This window comes from Dermacentor andersoni, chromosome 1 (genome assembly GCF_023375885.2).
Source record: "Dermacentor andersoni chromosome 1, qqDerAnde1_hic_scaffold, whole genome shotgun sequence".
NCBI classification, from domain to species: Eukaryota; Metazoa; Arthropoda; class Arachnida; order Ixodida; family Ixodidae; genus Dermacentor; species Dermacentor andersoni.
Window position 1 is genome coordinate 280394542 of NC_092814.1, and position 25079 is coordinate 280419620.

The 25079-nt window shown below is 48.1% G+C and overlaps 1 protein-coding gene across 1 annotated transcript in view; it reads right to left on the reverse strand.

The window, feature by feature from the left end:
* LOC126548228 (protocadherin Fat 3-like) overlaps positions 1-25079 on the reverse strand; it is a 341248-nt gene that overhangs the window by 55894 nt on the left and 260275 nt on the right. The window contains exons 14-20 of the mRNA XM_050196372.3: positions 23530-23700; positions 17009-17220; positions 10181-10310; positions 7447-7532; positions 6842-6926; positions 4971-5099; positions 1473-1784 (exon numbers count right to left, since the gene is read on the reverse strand). Of these exons, the coding sequence (XP_050052329.1) occupies positions 1473-1784; positions 4971-5099; positions 6842-6926; positions 7447-7532; positions 10181-10310; positions 17009-17220; positions 23530-23700 (1125 nt within the window). The remainder of the gene's footprint in view (positions 1-1472; positions 1785-4970; positions 5100-6841; positions 6927-7446; positions 7533-10180; positions 10311-17008; positions 17221-23529; positions 23701-25079) is intronic.

The window sequence follows — 25079 nt, forward strand, 5'->3', positions numbered from 1 at the left end:
ACCGCTGGAAACCAGAGCGAATATCTGCCACGGAGGCAGGGAGTTTTTTCTACGTTTCAAGCCCGAAGGCCATTTTTCTTCCTTCCTTTCCCACCCCTCTTTCATTTCACTCTCCCTTTTGTGTTTTAACTGGGGCCCGCTGCCATCTATTATCCGAACGACCGGGCCATTCGATACACATAGGGCTGTTTACGAGCCCCCATTGAGATGTAGCCGGATCTGCGGCGTCGCGCGACGAATCCAATCCGGAGCACCCTTCGCAGCCGCCACCAGATTGTTTGGCTCCGCGAGACAGACTCAGTGGGCCGCCGCGATTTCTCTAAAGCGCGCGGCGCCCGGCACGGTTTTACGCGGTCCATGTTCGAAGACCAGGGACGGCTTGCACGAATATTTCATAACGAGAATAATAACGAAGTTCAGAACGTGTTCTTAAATGTTCCATAGACAACGCCTAGTCCGCACAAGGACGCGCTCTTAAATTGGTTATTATTTTCGTTATTGAATGTTCGCGCAAGCCACCCCTGGTCCATTTTCAAGACGTTTGCGGCAGGCAAACAGCGCCGCGAGAAGTAGATTGATTGGTTAATCCAAACAAACGGCCGCTGTGCTGGCTTGCAACCTGTCAACTGCAGACGTCGTGCCGTTCGGTTCACCTCCTCTCTCTCTCTCTCTCTCTCTTGTTTTCTTTCAATCTGCAGGAACGGGGTCGAAGGCGTGTCTATTTGGGGCAGGATGTATAAGGGAATCGGCGCGCCGGTTCGGTAGCGAGTGCTTGTTCGCGCCCAGCTCCTGAGTGGGCCACGCCTTATTTGCTCTATTGGCCTCCCTCTCGGGTGTATCAAAGGCCCCGTCAATCGACTAGCGAGAGCAAGTAATTCGATTCCGCGGGCAACAAAGGACCACGCAGACAAATCAGTGGCCCCGCGACCTCCGCGAAACGCTGCGAATGTGTGCCACTCATAGCAACGGAACGGTAAAGGAGTACATAGCGCAGGCACAAGCAGTACCAAGGAATAGGGAGACACTAAGCTTTCTTTTTATTTTATTTATTTATTTATTTATTTATTTATTTATTTATTTATTTATTTATTTATTTATTTATTTATTTATTTATTGCTTTCCTTTGCGGAAATGTATACAGAAAACAGCATTTCTGGCATAAAGCTGCATCGACGAAAATAATGTAAGGTGGACATTGCTTCAGCTATTAAAGCAAGTCGAGACGATCTTGAGCGCTCCTGTGATAAGCCTTTAAAGGCAGGATGAGAGATAGAGAAGAGCTGTGCGACCAGGTCTGCCCTTAGCTTGCGTAATGATTGGCTGTGCAGACGTTCTGGTGTGACCGAGTGCAAAGCAAGCACGCGTCTCTCCTATGCCATTTCCTTTCTTCCAGAGCATCTATCTGCCTAAAGTTTCCTATGCGGCTCGGCAAACACGCCGTGTGACGGAGAGATCGTTACGACCTGGCTTACCATCAGCTTGAAGACCTCGATGGGCGGGTCCTGTTCCTCGGGCACTTGAACGAAGAAGGTGTCGCCGTCAAAGTAAGGCGGATTGTCGTTGATGTCCTCCACCTGCACAGCTACCGTGGTGGTGCCGCTGAGCTGCGGGATGCCGCCGTCGAACGCAATGACCAGGAACTCGAGCTTGGACTCGCGCTCGCGGTCCAGGCTGCGCTTGGTCACGATGTTGCCTTCCTCGTCCACCAAGAGCGCGCCGTTGGCGTGCTCGCCCAAGATTGTGTAGCGAATGGCGGCGTTGCGACCAGAGTCGCGGTCGATGGCCTGCGTGCACGCCGGTGCTCACTGCAGCTGTGTTCGCAGCCCGCGAAGTATCCGCGTTTTGCGCGCTCGAGTGCGCATAAAGGCTGCCAGCGCCACTCGTTCAGCTGGCAAAACACGTGCGCTACAGCGCGTGCGTGCATGTTTTTTCACTCTTAAAGGGAAAGAATTCACCAAACCACAACGAGAAGCTAAGTTACGTGTGCTTCGCAGTGTATTTGAGCTTCTTGACGCTGTATTCAATAGCTCGCAGAGGTTTTTTTTTTTTTTTTTCGTCTTGTTCTGACACTGCCTATACAGCAGTGATTTATAAGGGGTTAAGTCTTTCTTTCTTCGAGTTACTTCAACTGAGGTGAAGTGATCAATAATTCAATTTTTATTCCAGAAATACATTTAGTGACAGCACTCAACTGACTGGTATAAGCACATTGCGCTTGTCGACAATAAGCAATAGCCACGCGTACGCACGAAGCCTTGCAGTAAATGCCTTCTGTTAACCCTAAAGCTTTGTAACAGTTTAAATGCACGAACGAATGCCGATAGCACGTAAGCAGCGGATAAATGTACACATGACCACAAACATTTTCGCAGCAAGGAAGGAACCAGCACATCCTCGATGCTTCAGCACTTACCTTGGATTTCATAGGTACAGTGTGGCGTTCTTATGGGAAAATTTACCCTGCACCTTTTAATGCTGGCGCGGATGCGTATATAGCTGCGACCAAATTTACTTATTTTTTTTATTTTTGGCGAATTCTCTGCTTCAAGAACGTTTGTGAAGAGCCGCTCATTAATTAGCACATCTGTGTCTCAATGCGGTGTCATAATCATGGATACAACCTTGTAATTTTTTTTCACTCAGCTCAATTGTGAGACATTTTTTTAGCTATCTCTGCGCAATGAGTTGTGCGATGTTTCGTGCATACGCTCAACTCGCCAACGTATCCTGTTTGACACGAACCTGTGTTCGATATTGAGACGTACAGATGTGAATTGAAGCGTAGACATCATCACCGGTTTGCATTCAAGCATTCTGTTTTGTTTCTCGCGTCCTCCTTCTTAGTTTTTTGTGCCTTAAAAGGAAACAAAAAAATTGAACTACGGTTCAATGATCGTACAAATGATCGTAAAAGAGATCGATCCCAGCTAATTGTGATGGTGGACATGTTATTAGCCAAGGTGGTCGCAGCTGATAGCAAAAAAGTTCTTATCAACGAAAATTCAACTCCTGATTGTATTGCAGTCAAGATTTTCTGCCTGTTTAAGGGACGGACGCTGGTTCCAAACCTAGTGGAGAGTTCCATGCTGGTACATATAATAATAGCTGGCATCTGATATTCCAAAAGAAAGCGACGTGTGCTATAGCTACGGGTGTCCAGACTTACTTTACTCGCTTTCAGTAAGAGCCCAGTAATGGGCTAAACGGCACTGCAGCAACAAAGGCACTAATTCCGTGCTATTCCCAAATCATATATCTGGCAACCTCTTGCCAATATGAAAGGCGGTGGCTACGTTAAAATTGAATGGGTTACTGTTCTTGACAGGCCTCTCACTGGGGATCCCTATTTTCTCATTATCACAAAAATGTTATCACGCCAGTAAACGCGTTCGCGAGGCTTGGGGGTCAGCCAGTTGTGATGTTGGACATGCTAGCGAAGGCGGCCGCGACCAATGAGAAAGAGTTATTACGAACGAAGCGCTTTGTAACTTGTAAGCCTCTGCAATGCAAGCGTTCTGCATTGAAAGGGAAGGATGCATGTGTACCAGCTGGCAGGCTGTCCAGTTGCTCTTTGCAAGAAATAACTGTGGTTCTGCAAGAGCACGTCTTTCCTTAGTTCATCTTCCTTCTCAGAGAGTTAATTTAGTTATCTTGCTTTTAGTTCCATGTGTTGTTTTTCTGCAATAAATGAGAATCTTATTGTTCTTTTTTGATGCATCCAGGGGCTTTGTCACATATGTGCTGTATTTTTTATTATTAATTTGTTGTACATATTTATACTTTTTTTTTCACCAATAAACTTGCAATTGTGAATCAGCGTTCGTGTGAGCCTCTTGCGTAGACATGAACCTCTAGTCAGCTGATAATGCCGATAAATGAGTATGCTTTCACCATTTGGAAAGCAGGGCCCGTATTCACGAAAAGCTCGTACGCTAGAATTGTTCGTAAGAGCAAATTTCAGCGAATCCTGACGCTAGAGATGTTATCAGCGAAGGCGGCCAGCCAGAGAGCTACTGCGAAGGACAAGCTTTGTGGATACGGGCCCAGATGAAACCCGTCAATAGGTATATATGAGAAGATGACAAGACGTCACCTTGGATCAGTTCACGTTTGCTGGCAACCACTCGAATTAACTCAGAGTCAAACTCTGATTTTTGAAATCATTTGGTTAGTAACACTCTCGTTATGCTACCCTTGCTTCGAGTTGTCGATTACTTCGCCCTCGCGCTACCATCTGCTCGTTTACTCGCAATTAAGTTGGTATAGCAACATCTTAGAATTTGCGGTGATCCTGGATTTGATTCCCGGACCTGCCACTGCAACGTTCACTTTCAGTGGACTGAAAGTGGCTCGTAGATCACTAATTCGTAGCTCACAGTAATTGCTGGCAGGTGCGTGAAAAAACTTCCCTTCATGAGAACCAGTCTTCAGGCGCTAGCGATGCTGGCACTTCTGGTAATTCTATCACGTACCAATTTCCCGCGGTAAGATGATAGCGCGCCGAAGTTCACACCGATACATTAAGAAAGTTTTCCGCCAGCTCCATCGCCTGGCTCAGAAATCCACCGGCTGCGTTCGGCATCGTTAGCTCCGACCACCAAGGGCCAGCAGGTAGTATTACGTTCCCCTCTTGATGATCCGCGCAGCGCCAAATAAACAAGAAATACCAATTGCATACAGTGGTGCACGCGAGAACCTAAAGATGACGGCGGAGCTATGGCGCATAGCTGCAGGCCGCGCTCCTTTGAGGAGCACGGAAGCAGCTCGATACCATTGGCGGCGCGCTATCGGAGCAGGTCAGCACGCAGGCGCGGCTTCTTCTAAACGACAGGCATCTGGTCTGCGATGCCGGGGGATCGAGCACGGCGGCCTGGGCTAAGCGCCTCCTGGCCGCGAATGAACGGCCCGGCGCAGTAGGGGCCCGGAGGAGAGAGGCAGCGAAGGGGTGCAGCTGAACGTGCGGGACTCACCCTGATGGTTCCCACCGTCACGTTGTCGGTCATTTCCTCGACGACCGAGAAATTGTAGTAGTTGTGCGTGAACACGGGCTGCTGATCGTTGATGTCCACGACGTGCACGGTGAGCGGAGACACGGCCGTCTGTGAAAAGGCAAGCGCGGAGATGCGCGGAATACAAATCATTACCGCCACCGGCTCACAAAAAGCGGCGGATAGGCTTGCCTCGGCTTCAGGCTTGGGCTCTCCACGAGCCAGCGCAAGGAGCAGGCCTCGGCACCCGCCGTTTCGCGTGCATGTGGAACGGATCATAAGGCAGCGGGCCCTTTTGTATGGGCACCACGAATGGCCGTAGTTCGTAATGGTCCGAGCGGCCGTAGAACGCGCAGTGCTATAACAGGCAAGATCCTCGCTCGTGTATGTGCTGCGTGCTTGCGCGCGCGCGCACGTGTGTGTCCGTTCGCGTGTGCTCGTGGGTGTGTCTTCGAGTGTGTGTTTATTTCTAGCAGGGTAAGCAATTTGGACGGTCATTTGTTCCCAGTTTTCTCGGCGAGCTGTGCCGCGTTAACTATTACAGCAATTAGCAAGGCCTGACTTGGTTCTTTCTCTCCATTTTTTTTTCGCGTTCCTGATTATAGCGTTGTAGTCCGACAAATAAATTATCGAGGAGTGCATACAATTGATACTCCATAGGAGAGTCGTACATTATTGCCGCGCGACGAGAACAGCACCACATGGGTAATAAAAATATTTAGCGCAGATTTATTACCCAGCTGCGTAACAACGCTGCACTATTTGTTAAGAAGCAGTCATAATAATGGAAGAATTTATCGACTCCAATGAGAAGATTTTGGATCGCACCGAGCGGAAGTGTTTTTGACCCAGTTTGGGAACATACTCATGGGTGTACAAAAAAAAAAAAAAAAAACATTTCAGTTATAAGCATGCAACGGGATTGTTTAGACATTCAGCGATCGGCAAATAAGTACGCACTGCGGTATTTTCAAACACTGCATGATCGACTTGAATTCACAGAATCAAATCTTATGGCCAAATGTTCTCACTGGTTCAATAGCGTGGAGTATACATCCCATTTGCCGCTCTGCGGGAGGCGAAATTACAACCTAGTCACTGGTATAAATAGCTTGAGGAGTACTTTTGGGGAACACATGCTATACAAAGGAAGACAAAAGAAGGATTGAAGAAGGCTAAACAATACAGTCATATATGCCCTACCTGCACATTCAAACTCTTGCAAGCTTGCCGTGGTCACACCGACGTCCTATATTTAACTGTGCACTGTGCACTGTGTATTGCGAATAAAGAGCCAACTCGACAAAATACGACCTGTCAAGGTTCATAGGTATGACTGCGTGTATTAATAAATAAGCCTAAGGCAGAACATATGCCATTGTTTGGCATAAATGCATAGTTTCACCAGGGCCTTTCATCAAAATCTTGTTGTGAAGTGCAATCAAGCAATTTGTGTCGGGCTAAAGTTCCATGTACTACCCTAACAAACACACTCATTTAGAAGCCTGCGAAACGCCATGCAAATACTTGTTGTCTCATGTTGCAGCCACAATGAAAGTAACTGCTGCAGTTTATATTCCTATTGGCTTCGTAACATTTGAACGAGCAACCCCCCCCCCTTCTTTATTTTAAATATATTTTTTCTTCGTTTTTTTTTATCATTTGCACGCGATGTGCAATCATCTCGAGTTGAGAAGTTCATCAACGTAAACAAATGCTCAATTCATGCCCTAAGTGGCTTGTTCTTTTTTTTTTCAACTCTTAATGTGTTCCCGAAGGAAAGTACCACAATTCGTAGTGAAGAAATTTTTACCTCCATACATAATAAGACACGAATGGTATTTTTAACGTACGTTGAAGCCGTCGGAGACTTGAATCAAAAGATCGTACGACTGTTTCTTCTCGTAGTCCAGGACAGTGCCCGTAGTGACGATTCCACTGGGGGAAAAAGAAAAGGTAAAGATGAAGCACGTTTATGCCGTGTAGACACTAACATTCGGTACGAGTCAAAGACCAGACCAACATGCCGATCAGCACGCAGGTCAGCATGCACGCGCGATGATGTGCAATATTGATGGTGATGTGTGACGCGGTAATGTGTAATATATATATATATATATATATATATATATATATATATATATATATATATATATATATATATATATATATAATTCAAATAAAGAAGTCACATCAACGAAGACACTTCACAAAGCATTTCACGAGTTTCATAAGAAGAACGGAAGATCCGGTGAAGTGCAACGAAGATACGCACGTGAGCGCAACGGAGTCTGCTTCTTCGTAGACGAAGCTTAGAGATGCTGCTGCCAAATGCGTGCGCCATCTCGATGAGGAGTTTTACCTAAATTAGTCTTCCTTAACACACCGCTGATATACCAGATCAACATTCCGCATAAGAAATCATCGAATGGTTCTTGTTGAGGAGGCCGGTACTCACATGTGAGGATCCATGTGGAACGTCTCGTCATCATTGCCAGCAATGATGGAGTACGTGAGCACCGTGTTGGCATCCAAGTCCTTAGCCTACAAGAGAGAGAGAAAAAAAAAGTTGCTATGATGCAGCCTGCATACAGTCATCGCGGCAACATTATTCGATATTGCTTTGCTACCAGGTGTCTTCAACCTCTGTTCGTGCCTACAACGCAGCGATATGCCTTCGATGCTATTGGCAGAGCCTTGCAGCTTTAGCGTTCGAGATTCCCGAGTAAGAATTCTGGATTCGACATTGCAGTGTACAGAGTTTACGCACCACGCGGGCTGTCGTTGGGCGACCTCATTTCACGTAAAAAAGAAAATGGAATATGCCATCCCTGACGCATAATTCCACAGAAATGCGTAACGGATAGCTTCGATGCTGCCACGCACGCAGTTGTGTAACCCGCAGAGCAGTGAGAATAAAATTACACACATTGGCCCCGGGATATGTTGCTCCTGTGTGTCATACGTCTGAGGTAGATCGAACGAGGACGACTGTATTATGAGATCAGGAAAATATTAGTTGCCGTCGCTGCCGAAAAGAGGGTCGGCGTTCCTCCCCTGATTAAGCTCAGAAAAGTTTTACTACGTCGGTGAACTGTGAACGATCGCCTTTTAGCCCTCCTCACCCATTCAGTAGTACGCGAATAGGCCGCTTATAGCGTAAAGAGAGCAGCACCTTGACGACAAAAGAAAGAGCCACTGTTTATCTCTTCTTTAATTTGAATTTGCACTAAACCACAATGAGACTAACAATATCAGTCATTTATGACTCATTCGATGCAGCGGAGGCATCTTTACCGGATTCCTTCGTGAGCATTTGTTTAAACTCGTATGCGTTATTTAAAAAAATCATAATAATAAAACGCTTTCGGCATAAAATCTGAACGTCAAGCACACTAATGATTAGCAATGACAAGTACACCGTCGGCACTGAATAATCGCTTTCTATACCGCTTCCATACTGCTCAGAAGTGAAAGCGGAGCTACAAAGATGTCGCTCCGTGCATCCCGCCCGAAGTGGCGGCTTACAGGCGTCACTTCGCACCAAAATTACTCCTGACGCAGAGGGGTATCTTGCCCGGCTCGTTATTTCTTCCCTATACGTCATCTCTTAGCGGTCTTTTAATCTACAGCACCCCAGTGAGCACACATTACCGTTTCTATTACTTTCGTGCTTAATATTACAGCCTCAAAAAGTATCGCCAGTCTCATTCCAGCGAAGCTTTCACCGCATCTATTGCCGGTCTATCAAGTGTGGCGGATAACGATCAGCATGATAGGCCCAGGCTGGGTTTGCGCTAATTTGGTTCGTTTCATAATAAAGGGGCACTAGAGTAGAAGCTACGAGAATACATGTCCATGTCCATGTTCACCTGTTCGAGACTAAAATTTAGCCGACGACGCCCTGACGCAGAGGAACACGCGGTGTCAGGAGACGTGCATTCGCACAACTGCGCGTTTGATTGGCTCTCCCATGCCAGCTGTAGTTTCCTCTACAGTGAAACAGAATTTATTGGGTATATCACTTCACAACAGCATGCACATTGCAATAATGCACGCAAGAAAGGGGTGGAGGCAAATTACGACAACTCCGTTGACTATCGGCTGTTAATTGACGTGTGTGTCAGACATAAATAACAACACTGGCCTCAAGTGCGCAGAGCAGCTAGTAGAGAAGGGCTTCGGGGTGGTCTAATAATTACCTCCTTCGGACCAAAATTGGTCGAGCAAACGATGTCTCAGGAGCGAACGTCTCGGCTTATCTTCGTGAGGGCGAAGACATGTCTAAACATCGACTCCAGAGGCATTAATCGGTCGACCACTGTCAATCACTTCGCCTCCATCTTCCTGTGTGCCTTTGTCTCGCTTGAATACTATCCACGGCAAATTCTCACGCAGCCACGTATCCTTATGTGCGAGATGTAGTTGACATGCCTGAACCCTTCCCCCTTTTGAGGTAAACTCACGGCTATGCAACTGGCGTTCATTAATAACAAACATTAACATAAGCAGGTAGTGGTGAACGAACTGTCGTCGATCGTTCGCCAGTGCAACTGTGTTGACGTTTCTGCCTACCTTAAGAGGCCGCTCTCACCAGGTTTGGGCATTAGAAGCGCGGTGCGTATAGATTAGGGGCTGACGATTGTGTATACAAAATACTGCGGCTATTATTATTCGTTAGGTTCGAAAGTATTCATACCGTTGACAGATAGCTAAGGAAGGAAAGAAGCAAGCCGACAACTATACTCGTCGCGAAAACAATAACTCAAACGAAAGAACACGTGCTCTATCAGTCTCCCTTCCAGCAAAGACGACGTCATTGGTGTCGCCTGCGAAACACGGACTGCAAAAACTGGGCCTCTGTAACGGGGAGGGCAGCTCGCCTCCTCGCACCCTGGCCTCGCAACATTTCACTCATTTCCGTTTCCGATACTGATAAACCATCGAGAAGAGAAAAAAAATGCGCGTGGTAGGACGCGTTTTGGACGTTGCATTACCAAATTCCTGTGTATGACGGGTATTTCCGGATGGGCCTGGTGAGCAGCATTTGAAGTTCAGGCTACGCGTGTGCTCTCTGGACAGGTCAGAGCGCGAAACCAGCCAGCTGATGCTTTGCCCAACGACGGCGAATGAATGCCGTAGCCGGTGAAGGCGCGCGCCAGGGGAGGTTGCACGACGTTGTACATACTCACCGACACCTGAGTGACGAGGGCCCCCGCGGGAAGCGATTCGCCGACGTGCGCCTCGTACGGTGCGCCCGCAAACTCGGGAACGTTGTTGTTCACGTCGGTCACGTTCACGTGCACCACTGCCACGGCGGTCCTGTCGAGCAAAGGAAGACGCAATTTCTCACACTCGCCGCCTCTTGCAGGACTGAATCATCGTGTGCTTGCGCGCCACTCCCCCCTCCCATTCTCTAAGGAACAGGCGCGCGAGGCTTTGGAGAATTTGGAAGATCAAGGATTCCGGGCGCTGTTGTTTGGCGTGCGCCGCGTGTCAAGCTGCAATAGTCTGTCTTCATTTTCACTTCCCTTTCACCTTTTGCCGCTTTTTATATCGAAAAGCGATCCACTGAACGTGTCTCGCTTCCGGGAGGCAGTCATGATTACTTTTTCTGAGCAAGGGCTTACGTATCGAAACAGATGATGAGCCGCAAGCGGCAGAGGGAATGAGCACGTGTCTACAATCTGAAACTCGAGATGGCTTAAATCCGTTGAAAGGGATCGAAATTTAGATGGTCGCTGTGTTTCGGGAACACGAACAGTGCGCCCTCCTCGACAAAAGCCGCGAGAATCCCTGGCAGGCATTTCCAGGGTTTCCGATCAGTGTAAGATAGATGCTCCTGCCCCCTCCGCCTCCACGTAAAAAAAAATAAGAAGAAAAGAAGAAAATAGTATAACAACTTCGAAAGTATTAGCGAGGATGAGTTAATGTGTTCGCTTTCACTCCAATGTCTTGCGAATGGCTGAGAAAAAGATATGTTGCGTGGGCATCGCAAGTACAGTTTTCAATGTAATTTAGCAATGCGAGAGCTACGCTCACTGGCCACACGTGACAATTACATCGCCTGTTCGCTGCTAATACGTTACGCGTATATGTGGTGTTACAGTGGCGTAAACGACAAATTTCGTGAGAATGTCAAATTTTGAATAATCTTCTGCAATCTGGCAATAATCAGAGCTGCGAAGAATTGGCATTGCATTTCACGCTTATTGCGATGGCACTGTACTGTACACGTACTTCTCTTTCGGCGCAATTTATAGTGCGAGTATATTATTCCGATAGTTCAGGTTGGTCGACATGCGAGAAATATTGGGCTCAGAGACACGGGGATAAAAGTTCACCTGCAGTGAACATTTATGAGCGATATGACGCCGGGGGCGCAAAGAATTGCACCTTGACCTGCCGCGGTGGTTTAGCGGTTATGGCGCTGTGCTGCTAAGCACGAGGTCGCGGGATCGAATCCTGCAGGGTCACGGCGGCCGCATTTCGATGGGGGCGAAATGCGAGAACACCCGTGTACTTAGCTTTAGGTGCACGTTAAAGAACCCCAGGTGGTCCAAATTTCCGGAGTCCCCCACTACTGCGTTCCTCATAAACAGAAAGTGGTTTTGGCACGTAAAACCCCGTAATTTTTATTATATTCTCATTTCGCAAAAAAAAGAACATACTGCGCGACTTTCAACGTTTTGAGCCAACCTGAGCTCCTGTACTAAGGTACGGGTTCGTGTTCGAAAGCTCGTCGCACAGGGCGCTCAGTGTGCGATTTCCACGGTAAGCAAGCGCCCGAATAACAAAGCTGCAACGGTCTGACGGTCAGCAGCCCGTTGCAAAGGGCGGATTTGATTGAGCGCCGGCGGCGGCTGCGGAGGGCTGCCGCTAGGCCATTGACATTCGCCGTCGTGCATGTGTCCTGCACGTTCCAGTGCGGCGAGCCACGTGCGATGAGCGATGACCATGATGGCCCATGCGAAAGTGGTGCAACAGCACTGCACCGCACTGTCTAGCAGCGCTGTCTAACGAAGCCAGTATCGATCAATCCCCACGGCTTCTGCTCGGCTTCGAGGTCATCGACGTCACCCTTTCATGTGATACGAAAGGCGAACGTCTTCCCCTCCCTCCTGGCCTAGGCTAAGCAGCATGAGGAAAGTCAAATAAGGGAAAACAGTAAATGTGCGCGAATATTTCGGACGTTCAGGTAACGAATGTCCCGCTGTTCGATTCGGTCTTACAGCCGATTGCCTTTATTCAAAATTTCGAAATTTTCTTTGAATAGTTTTTAAATGAACTTCGCTGATGTGGAATAGATTGACAAAAGGATTTCAAACAAAAATGGGCGTTAATCTTAGGCCGAATCTCAGCCCGACTGTATGGCAGCGAAGCATAGATACATGCAGACTGCGTGGTAAAACACAACCCTCTTCTGCTCCTCACCTTCTACCTGGAAACCCGAGGGTGTAGGATAATATCTCCAGACTCACGATCCCCTTAATTCATTTACTGCGGAGGGCACGTATTTGTCCTAGATTCCTCGGAGCGTTTGAAGACTCCCACGTAACCTTGAGATGAACCCCTTCGCACTCCTGGAAAGCTTTCGGAAAAACTCGAGTGGCCTCCTGAAGAACTCGTTAATTTCTGCACTTTTCTATATACCAGACATTATTGGAAACTCGAGATTTGCGTTAACCCTAAAGTTAGGTTTTGTTAACCACCGCTAGCGGAGAATAGCTAACCATTAATCATACGAGCAAACGAAAGGAAGAGCATTAAAAAAAAATAATCCTGGAGGCAAACAAACACATTGGGACTTTTGTGGCTCATGCGCCAAGCGAAAAGCTTTTCCTTCCGTTTACTTTAACAACCAGGATAAGCAGACAAATGTACGTCTCTTCAAAAGATTCTGTAGAATAAAAGGGGATATTTTTCTTTCTTTCAACAAAAGCTTAGGTAGGTGCTTGAATATCATAATGCAACTTGTGGCTTCCCTTAAAATGGTGGTATTAGGAGCTAAGTTGTGGCTTTTTAATACTTTTATACTAATGACAACCTTATGTCCTTTTCTTTGATTTTTTTCTATTTTTCTTTCTTTCTCTTTAGTTTCATATCTCGCCCTGTGAAATTCTCTTGTGGGATATTTCTGCGCCCCCTAGGCTGTCAGAATGATTACATAGTTTTCAACTATGTATTTTGTCATCGCTCGTCTAGTTAGAGCTCCTTTGTCGGCCTCTATATAATTTTTTGTAAGGCCATAACGGTAAGCGTGTTACCAGTGCGACAAGAAAACACCCTTAAGTGCGTAAACACTTCTACGGTGTATGTGTATGGGACTGACCGCTTGTCCAAGAGTCATCGCGCACACACCTACAACTATAAATTTTGCCTGCAATGTCCTGAGAATCTTGCTTCGTCCATTTCATTTTGCTTCGGTCGATACTTCGCGTTGGCTGTCGTTGGAATATGTTCTCGTTAGAGTGTTTTAGTTGAGCGTCTTTACGGTCCACTCCGCTCCGAGATCCACAGCGGAGCGGCGGGTGATTTTCACGTTTTAGTTATACGTTTAGCGTAACGGAGCAGACCTTTCGTAGTTCCAGCGCCCTCAAGCCAAATTCAGGGTAATGAAAGAAAATAGAAACACCCACTGATCCCTTTTATCAAGTAAAACGAATATATATAACTTATTTGTACACGGAGTTTCTAGACGTGCGCTTGTAATGCGTTACAGGTCCATTTTATCCAGTGGAAAATAAAGCGCCGTCTTGAGGAACACCACGTGATAGCCAGTGAGCTTGCTTTCCGCATCCAGTGCAATCCTTTCTGACGCCAACGCGCTGTACAGCACGCACCACATCTCCTCCCACGCTACGGGGTATTCAAATGGGTCAGCAGTCGCAACTTCTTGTAGCAAACATAAATCTTCGTCTATGCGAAATAGATTTTGTGGCTTGCGCTGCGCAGACGAACGTAAAGGCGTGATTGAAGTGCACGGCATGGTCGAGATGTCACTGGAGGCAACCATCTTGATAAGAGCGAGACAAGCGAAGTGCCTTGATGCGCGCGCGAGAGAGGGCGCGCGCATTGACCACACCCTACCACCCCCCGCTAGCGAAAGACGGCAGCGACCATGCAACGACGATCCGCGCTCCGCTCAGGCAGCTTGTGAGCGGCCGTGTGTGTCGCTCCGTTAGCCCGCTTGGAGGGCGCATGTGCATTCGTGCTTCCGCTCCGCTCAGCTGCTGAGCGGAGCGTAACACCAAACTAAATCACTCTATTAGCGATAAAAGTACGTCAGCAAATATGCGCAACTTCACTAGCGCGTTCATGGGTGTTCTATAAAAGACACCTTTACAGTTGTTTCTCGCAGTGGCCTGAAAGCAACACTTCGCCTATAAGCGCTTATACGCACACAAAAAGATACCTTAAAGCTTACTGTACAAATTACCTAGATTTCTCTTTCGCGACATGTTTTTGTCTAGTGTGTATATATCAACTTTTATCTCTTGAGATACAAATGTACTTTTGCATCAATTTTCGTGCATTATTGGCCGACGCATAAATCGTTTAGTTGCTATGTACAGCCGCTTATCAGCCTAAAAAATTGAGAGAAAGATAAAATAAATGGCTATCTAGCAGCCTTTAGCTGTTGATTTGTTATCTAGAGAAATTGAACGCCCGTTTCAAATAAAATGCCATCAACCCGATATTAACAGAGACAGGGCGGTATACAAAAGCAATTTAAGAAACCTGCTTAGCATTCGGGAGCTTTTCCGAAAGCGTTTGATATTCTAATGCCAATTCGGTGTGATCCCTACTCGATACGTATAATCAGTTCAATTTTGAAAACCACCATTCGCAAACCCCTATAAGGCATCCAAACACGTAAACACAAGGTGGAATGCATTCGCAGCGAAATTGTGCATATTCCACTTGTAGGCCTCCCCATTACAGGATGCCGTTCCTCAGAGAAAACGCACTAGACGTGGTCAAGAATGTCCTTTTTTCGCGCCATTGTAAATTGCAAATATTTAGTATATACAGCACTACGAAACGAATGGCAGGCTGATTCCACCACGCACGCGTACACACACACACACAAATAGAAAAAAAATGGAAGAAGAAAGAAAAAAATCTTTTAAATATAGATGATATATGCCAACACTGGATAGTGACAGTGATGAAGGTAACAGATGGTATTTTCTGTCTATTATTATTATTGCTATTATTCCAGGGGATCCATGTCTTTAGAGTAACGTTTTCTTTTCATTCCGTCACCGGTATACCTCGCAGCAGTTTGTATGACATCTCCGTGTGCCTAGCGTGCGCGAGTATCTTTACATTTACACATAATAAGCTAGTGACAGCGTCAATCGGGCCAGGGCCGCGGTTTGCGACGTTCCCGGAACGCGAGGAATGCAATAGGAAGGCGCGGCCGCGGGCCGGATCGTCCGATCGACTCGCTTCACTTCGGCGGGAACCCACGCCGGCGTCGCCGCGGGCAAGCAGCCGCAGCTTGGGGACGTCGACAGGCGCGATGACCGGAGAGGAGGCGGACGAAGGGTAAATAGCGGGCGCTCGCTGGCTCGCGCGCGTAGCCATCAAACCAATCCGGACGTTATTGTTCCGGCCGCGCTCCCCTGTTTTCGCTGGCCGCCTATTTTGTATTTCTCCTTGGCTCCCTTCCCCTCACGGCTGGCAGCCGTCCGCTCCCATCGTATGATTGCGAGCCGGCTTCCCGCCCCCGCAGCGTATACACTGTGGGCAGGATACGACCGCTTGCCTTCGTGACCAGCGAGTGACGGTTGCAGCTGCGGCATTTGCGCGATTGCGCCAGCTCGAGTTCGTCCGGACAGCGGCCCAAGAAAAGCGTCTCCCCTTCCGTCTCTGCCGCGCGATGACCCAGTGGCAAACACCGGCTCTCGCAGCGGTGCCACGAAGGGGGAATCTGGCAAAAAAGCGGCTCAAGCCACGACCCGCCCTCCACCACCTTAACTCGGCATCTCCTTTGTTTTTTTTTTTTCCTGGGTCCTCTTTCTTTTCGCTGCCTTTTCGGTGCACGGTCAGACTGAGTCTGTTTGCGCAAGGTGAGGTGGGCGAGGGGCCCGGTGCGCCTCCCCCTCGTGCGAGGTGGGCGCGCTCTCTGTGCACACTAATATCCGGCGGTGGCCGGCCAGCGCAGCGCTGCTGACGCCGGCCGTGCGTGCGCCTGTCCGGTTGATTTGTCAGCGAGACCAAGGCGAACACGCTGCGGTGTAGCGACGGATCGCCCGGAGCAAACACGGCGAAGGAAGATAAGCTACATCTCCGCGGGAGTTCGTTTTTGTAAATACGCTGCTACGAAGCTCTTGCAACATCAGTCCTCGATTTCTTTCTTTAGTTTAATTCAGCGAGAGGTTTCGCAATCTTTGGACCAGTGAGCTGCGAAGGTGGCCGGCTCACCAGGCTCGCTGTTGCCCCCGCTCGCAGGTAGCGGACCGTAACGTGGCGGGAGCGGTCGCGATATGACTCATTACTACTTGGATCGGATGAACTGCTGCGAAAAGGTTATGACGCGATATCAGAAAAGCCTGCATTGAATGCTGTGAACACCGACACCTTTTCATTTTTCTGGTGCGGGGGGGGGGGGGGGGCGGGAGGGGAGGCAATAAAGTCAGTGTAGTATCGGCGCATGAGGTTTTTCATATAAAGACCAGCGTATTATACCTCTACTTGATTTTTCCTATTTGGAGAACTGCTGCCAAACTTGCGATATGAGCGGGATGGTAGAGAAGAAAACGGCTGGCTTAAAGAAACCTCAGATAAATGGTGCAACTTTAAATCTCTTATTTGCGACGTAACGCCCAGAAACGCTTTTTGGATTTGAAGCCATTATACAGACGACACGCTTTATTAGCTTACGTTTTAGATTTACATTGTAGCTTTATTTATTATTATTTTTTTCTATAGGCAACTGTCCCTAAGTGGATGTATTATGGCTAAAGGACTGCGTTCCTGGACTATGCCAGTAAATACGTGCGACAGCTCACCTCCTCTCGTGGACACTCTTGGCGACGTCGGAGGCGATGACGAAGAAAGTGTATCGGTCCGGCTTGACGGCAATGTCCTGGAACTGGTTCAGCACGTACACCGAGCCGTTGAACGGGTGCACGCCGAAAGGTACGCTTGAGCTCAAGGTGTCGTTCTGTTTGAAAAACACCACGCGTCCGTTGTCGCCCATGTCCGGATCCACCGCAACCACCTGAAAGAGCCCGGCGTAGGGTCACCGCCTTGTCATGCAACGGCTTTAGGCTAATGACAAAGAGACGGTGCTAACATATGGAGATGCTCTGCGGTTACGAATATAAGCCTTAGCAAACGCAGGGAGTAAACAACATGCAGATGCATTAAATGGACTGCAAACTGGACAATGTGTTGTGAGACGTTGACGGAAATGAAATGACCGTGATTTATAGTGATAAAACCCAGCACGCTGTTCGCGACTTAAGTAGGAATTATAAATTTAAAATGGCAAAGAAAGTCCCCAAAACCAGTAGGCAGCGCGGCCTGGCGGTGAACTCTTAGCACTTCGGATCTAGTATAGGAGATTACTGTACGTAAGTCGGCGGTTGTTAAGTACAACATACTTATTGCTTAAAATTGGAGTTCGTTTATTATTAGGCTTTTGCACTTTATACAATGCGTATTACAAAGCAAAAAACTGCACGCTAACGAGCGACGCTGCCTACGTGGTAACTAGTGGAGCGGCAGAGCTGTTCATTGCATCGCGGCGAACATGAGGGCTGTTGTACGCGCGCGAGTTGGCGAGTTAGTACCCCGAGTTCTGTTGTCTCTGCGAAATGCAAAATGCCATCGACGAATTGTGCCGTAAATGTGTACCAGCACTGCAATAATAGCACTACTTAGCTTGGCTTGGTACCCGCCGTGGTTGCTCAGTGGCTATGGTGTTAGGCTGCTGAGCACGAGGTCGCGGGATCGAATCCCGGCCACGGCGGCCGCATTTCGATGGGGGCGAAATGCGAAAACACCCGTGTACTTAGATTTAGGTGCACGTTAAAGAACCCCAGGTGGTCAAAATTTCCGGAGTCCCCCACTACGGCGTGCCTCATAATCAGAAAGTGGTTTTGGCACGTAAAACTCCATAATTTATAGCTTGGCTTGGCTGAAAGAAAAACAAAACAAAAACCCGGCGCATGCAGCGCGCAAACGCGTGGCCTTCGACTTCAATTTGTGCTACTTGGAGGGAGCCGCTGCTGCATGCTTAGATTCGGACGCCACATATTATTGTAAAATAACTCAACGCTTCATATAACATGAATTGCAGGAACATCTGCTTGATAAGCAAAATATTATTTTCTTACAGCTAAAGCCGCACTAGCCGTCTGCGTTCCACCAATGACGGCGTACAATCGCTGTCGCGCTTATCTATCACTGTTTCCAACACGTTTCTTCAGCACGACTATACATCCTAATGCACATCGGAAAGTTCTGATAAAAAAAATGTTCCACGGCGTTTTCCGCGTTACCACTGTATGATTGGACATTCAGATCAGTTACCTTTCCGTTGCACTAAAAAAAAAAAAAACAGGTACCATAAAAATTGGTTGTCCGTTCATTTAACGTTAGTAACACTGCATTCACCTTCGGCTACGTGTTGTTAAACTGCGCCACCAACGAATTCAGGTCTTTGAATGGCGCTGTGGTTTCCTTGTTACCAAGAAACCAAAGCTCAATAATGGAAGGCTGATAACAATAATTCGTGCCCTTATCTCAATTGAGACGCTTTGTCATGAACAAAAAAATAGCATGTGAGGCAAGAAGCTAGAGGGATGTTAGCGATCAGGCACAGCGGGAGGGCGTAGGCTGCCTCGACGTCAACGCCGCCGCCCGCGAGTAGCGCGGATCGAGGCGTGCGAAAGAACTGGAATAGGTGAAAAACGCGAGATTAAAAAAAGGGTCGTAACAGTAACGCGAGTTCGTGCTATTGATCCAGAGATGCCAAAGAATGGTAAAGCAAGCGGACAACGCTTGCCATCACAGCCGCCTCTGAATGTATACGGTTTCGTTTACTTGTGCATTATATTACGCCAGGATACAAGTTCTAGTGCTATATTATCCCCGCCGAAGTTAGTGTGAACCACAATACGCACCCACCGACAAAGCAACGCCTTCGGGCAATGTCTACACGACCCGCACGCTGCGCGTTTTCACGAACTTTGAACAGGCCAGACGGTAAAGCAAGCTCTGCCGGTTTCTCTCGGTAGGTTGAACGATTTTGACCGCCGTCTGCTGATTCACTAATCAATACTGAAACGTACGCACTCGCCGAAGCAGTAATTTAAGCGACGAATTTATAGAAATGCAATTAATGCTTATAAAGCTCCCTATACGCGCGTTCTTCGGGCAGCTACCCCAAAGCGCTAATCCATATATGGAATAGGCGCCGGACGGAGTGCCTTCTTTTCATCCATCCCCTGTTTGTCACCACTCTACCGCGTTCATTTGTTCGCTAGACCGGGACTCATTACGGGCATAAAACCGCGGTTTCGGCCTGCTTGTTCTCTCGGTAGTAAATGGAAACGAGCTTGAATCAAAACATGTATTGAACACATGGGTTCTCCGGTGGCGGCCGAGGAGAAAGTACATTTTCAAGTGCAGAGTGGAGCGGGACAGAGGCACAAGGTTCCCAAGATGGGTCCTCATCAGCATGAAAGGGCTCTCAATTTTTGGGTTCCGGGCAGTGGTGGCGGACATACGTGGTGCCAGCAAAGCCTTGAATCGACGGGAGGCAGCGCCTACTGAACAAGCGGGCACACGCTTGGAACAGCTTCTTATATTACTGCGCGGCATATTTTGTTTATTGTCTTTGTATTCGCCCTGTTTAGGCATCTTATTTTGTTCTGCGGTCGTGACGTCGCTGTTGAAAGCTGGTGGAGTGCTGGTTTCAGCAAATGACCTTGAAACCCGATTATATATAACATTTTCAAGCTAAATTTCGTGAGCACAGCCTGAGGAGTATTACAGCATTGATTGTTAGGCAATCTTTATTTGTGTTTATTACTGCTCATGCGGAAATGCGCAATAGCTGTTAGATCGCAGTGGGAATAGCTTATTTTATTCCATTAGCTTTTTTTCTTCTGTTTTTTTCTGGGAGGAGGAGGGGGAGGATTTTCTCATATTTTAGGGTTTAATCTACTAATTAAAAAGAATAATCATGGCACATTAATGCCAGAACCCAAGAAAGAAAGAAAGACGTGATCATGAGTGTCAGGGTTAAAATAACCACAAACAAGTTGGTTACACTGAATTCTTACAAATTCTCGAAGCAATTTTTACTTGATGGTCAAGCTTTTAATCAACCGCGCTGCACGTGATACTTTTGTCGCCAGAGCAGCATTTGCTGTTGGTATAGTATGTGCCATATCATGAGAAGCCAACAAACAAATACGTCAAGGACAACATAGGGAAAATTACTTGTATTTATTAATTGAATTAAAGAAATGATAAATTAATGGCAATGAAAGTGGAAAGTGGACTTGCCGCAGGTGGGGAATGATCCCACGTCTTCACATTACGCATAAATCAGTAAGTACGAGTAATTGTCCCTATGTTGCCCTTGGCGTATTTGTTTGTTGGCTTCTCATGATATGATTAATAAAAATCGGACCCCTCGGTAAACCCCCTTTCTTCTTGTTCATTATAGTATGTGCCAGTGACTTGTAAATAGCTTCTCAGACAAAACAACACATTACCTGCCCTTATATTTTGTGTTTTGTGGAAATCGATTGCTGTCCACGCCTGAAAAAAAAGTGACCACGTATTACATGTAAAATAGAAAACGAATAGGCTGTGACCTGGATAACGCTGCAGTAAGAATAGCGAAAGCCTTCTTTCTCTCTGTCTCTCTCCTTTATTTTTTTTGTCCCAGTGTGCCCATTCTGTCGAGATGTCTCTCTTATCTCCGCCATGCGACACGAGCATAATAGTCGGCGTCAGCTTTTTGCTGTTCTCGTCCTTAAGGAACAAACAGCTTGTGACACTTGGCACAGCAATTGCCTGCGGCATCTTCTTCTTTTATATACGAGCACGTGTCGCTTCGTTGCGCTCTCCGTGAAAAGGACGCTCGCATCCTTTTCAAACTAGCATAAATGAGGTGCAACAAATTCGTCCCCAGAGGACGATCACCCCATTGTATCGGCCCGTTCAAGCCCACCGATGCCACAAGGCAAAATGAATAATAACAATAATAGTAAAAAAAAAAAACAGAAAGGATCTCGTACCGACCGTCGGAGAGTAAGGGAGAAAATGACCGAGGTACCAGCCCTGGTGATCGGGGATGATGGATCGGCGGCCCGTTCAATACTCCCGCCACCAAAGTCTCGCGCGAGATGCCCAGACGCGTATGCCCATTTTGATTGCCCGCATCGCGGAATATGAGCGCGAGGTGGCCTTAATATCGGGCTGGTGGCGTTATCTTCCTATTTGCGTAGGGCCATCCACAGCCACGACCCGCGAGCAGGCCACCGCCGGCCGTTCACTGCAAGATTACGCATGTTCCTTCTTTTTTTTTTTTTTGCTCGCGATGAAAACAAACGAAGCGGATCGGGCTGGGGCACCTGAGATCGCCGCTAATACAATAGAGCACCTCGCGAGCGCCGGTGCGGTAGCTTAGAGAATGGACACACGGCTCGCCCCTATTGTATTATAGGTCGGCCACATTGCGCGCGTTTTTGCTTCCCCTTGCTTGCTTGCTTTACCTTTATTTCTCTCCTCACCGCTCCGTCGTCTTTCGCAGTCTATATTTAGGCAGCTCGTTCTTCTGCTAACCCCCCCCCCCCCCTCCCCTCCGACGTCGCATCTATACACACAGCGAATACGTGAGCTCGGTTTGTTTTGTCTTAACCCCACACACCGTACGGACGCATTTCCCCTTGACCTTACGCGCGACACTGTTGCGAGCGAGGACCTCGTCTTCTTCGTCGTGCGTATGGGAGAGAAGACGCAGTCGTCCCGCTCTGTTTCTATGTGCCTGGCACACCCCCTCTCCCTTCGTCACTCTCCTCACCCTTAGCTCAGCTCCCTCCCTGTCCGCTGCAGTGGTCTCCCGCCCCGCTTGTATTGAGGCGTCGCCGCCAAAGACAGAGCGTGCGCGCTGTGCGGCAGGCAGCAATGCAGTGAAAGAAACAAAAAAGATAGGAGAAAAAAAAAAAGCTAACGACCTTTTGTTCACCGCTCAGAAACAATCAGCTTCTTTTTCCCCTCTTCGATCCACTGTTTGGTCGTTCCTCCGCGTGAATGAAATGAGAACGAGAAGACGGAGAAAAGAGCCAGACGCGAAGAGAGAAACGAACGCGCGCGGCTCCCGCCGAACAATGCCGGCGATTCATGCGGAGGCGGCACGACGCCGCCGTCGTCGCTGTTATTTCTGTATGCTATGCCCCCCCTCCCCCGACCCACCGCTAGCGCCGCGCTTATTGCGCTTGCGCGTCAAAGAGCAGCAAGCAAGCGATTCTCCGTCACCTCCGAAACAAAGACAAGCGCCGGTCCACCGTTTTGTCCTATGCCTGCTCTCTCTCTCCTCTCTCTCTCTCTCTTCTGCTTTCCTTTCGCCTTCCTCAGCGCGTCACTTGTACCCTCCTGTTTTGCTTGGTCGAAATAAATTGCAAAACTGTGGAGTAACCGACAAAGCTCCAAACACTCGCTCGCTGTTATATATATATATATATATATATATATATATATATATATATATATATATATATATATATATATATATATATATATGCGTACCTCCCTATTGTATTCGGACACTTCTCCTGTCATGTGTGTGTGCTTGGTGTTTCTTCTGCCTGGCCGTGTTCGGGAAGGGGAAAAGTCAAATTCGAAAGAAAAAAAAACGCATATTATCTAAGACTGTTAGTCAACTATTATATCTTGGTTGCTTAGTGGATATGGTGTTGGGCTTCTAAGCACGAGGTTGCGGGATCGAAGCCCGGCCACGGCGGCCACATTTCGATGGGGGCGAAGTGCGAAAACACCCGTGTACTTAGATTTAGGTGCACATTAACCCCAGGTAGTCAAAATTTCCGGAATCTCCCACTACGGAGTACCTCATAAATATATCGTGGTTTAGCACGTAAAACCACATAATTTGGTTGTTGTTTTTTTAACTGTTATGCTTACTGCGGAGTAGCAGGTTACTTTGCGGGCAACATTGCTGAGCAGCAAATACTGCGGCGATGGGAAGATTTAATAACTTTCTGTTTTACGCGCGCCCTTTCATTAACTTCTTGTATTGAGCTGGGACACATTATTTGCATTTAGGTTCCGGAAAGCTCTTACACAGGCAGAAGGCAGTGATCACTGGCTCTGAGCGCGTATGCATGTGAATACTGAATTTACTTACAACGGTGAGCCTGGGAAGAGTCAATTGTTAGCGTGCTCGATTGGTGCAAATTAGCGCTTGCATGCATGTTAAGAGCATCTGCACTGACCTGGAAATGTTTTGGGAATAGGACAAACGTCAAGTTTACTCTGAGAGTGCACCCACCGATCCGATGGTGGTTCCAGGCGGGTCTGTTTCGGTGACGCTGAACACGTACACGCCTTCGGGCAGGAACTTCGGGTTGTTGTCGTTGGCGTCCAACAAAGAGACCTCCACTACAGTGGTACTGGCCTTGGCATCCGGGTTCACGTTAGGCTTGCGCTCCAGTGCGAGAACCTGCGTGTGAGAACAGCCGAGCTTGAGTTATATATACCAGCAGTCAACAGCCGTCGGCCCGTGCGTGCGGTCACCAGTGTTCGCGCTGGAGGAAGAAGAGGGGACTAGGAGTCCAGATGCAATCCTGTCATAACCTTACAGCGACCCATGATTCTGCGTGCTGTCGCATCGCTTATATAGTGAATACAGAACTTAAACTGGAAGTGCGATATTTTTTCTTCTCTTCCTGTTGGTATTGCTGGTTCAATTAGATTGATGCCTGTTGTCGTCCGCTCCATGCTTCATTTACCAGAAACGATTTAAGGTAAGAAAACAACTATGGTGCAAATGTGAATACTACACACAGGTATCTTCCATCATAACGCGGCCTAGTAGTAGTTCAAAATGGGAGAACGTTTGCATAGATGGCTTTTGAAATAAGGTTACCACCCACGGGCAGCAGACTTATTTAGACACATACTCAGCGAATGTTCTTTCAATGCAACGGCCATCTCTGTCCACCTATTTTTGGACCGAAGGTCACACCGTTGAAAGCTCCCATCTGTGCCGTACGATTACTACACAGAAAGCATCTTTTTACTGGAGCACTCTATCACGTCCTCCGGGATGCGACGTTGGAATTGATGAGCACTTATTCAAGCGCGCCCTGCATCGCTACCACCTCCAGTGCGACCGAGCTGCGCTGCCATGCGGTGATATTGAGGTGTGTAGTATACGCGAAGCTAGAAAGAGCGAAAGATTGCGCTTTAAGTGCCAATTTCCTCGACTCGAAAGGTCTGGGAACAATTTCGCTGACAGCGCTCACCGCGCTGAGTCTTTGGCGTAATGAGCGGAAGCATTTACGTGCGGCGGAAGCCTGTCGCGCGAGCCCGAGCGGCCGCCTCTCCAGTCACGGTGGCGCTCTCCTTGCGTCGCTCGGCCGCAGTTTCACGGTGAAGGCTCGATTATGTCACGCGAAGAAGGAGAGTAATGGGGGCGAGTGCCTCTCGGCGCCAGAGCCAAGCCGACCGCTCTTGCTGTACTCCTGCTACACACGTCCCGCGAGCGTCGTAGGTAATGCACGCTATAAAGGGAGCCACTTCGAGCCGTCGGTTTCACCTTCTTGGTGAGAGCGGCGTTGCGGTTTCTATTTCTCCATCCTCCACCCGCCGCTATCACGGCGTGCGCAACAGCGCATTTCCAGCCCCGCGTAACCCCCGTCTTTGTCAAACAATGGGCGGCTGTTCCTTGAACGCGGGTAGGAGTGGATGAATTATAGGACTCTCCAGCCGTGCAGACTTCGCTCTCCTTTAACGAGGCGAGAACAGCGGCAGCGCCGCGCACGACATCGCTGCACCGCTGGTGAGCCAGTGGTCAGACCGGAAGTCGTCGCCGCCGCA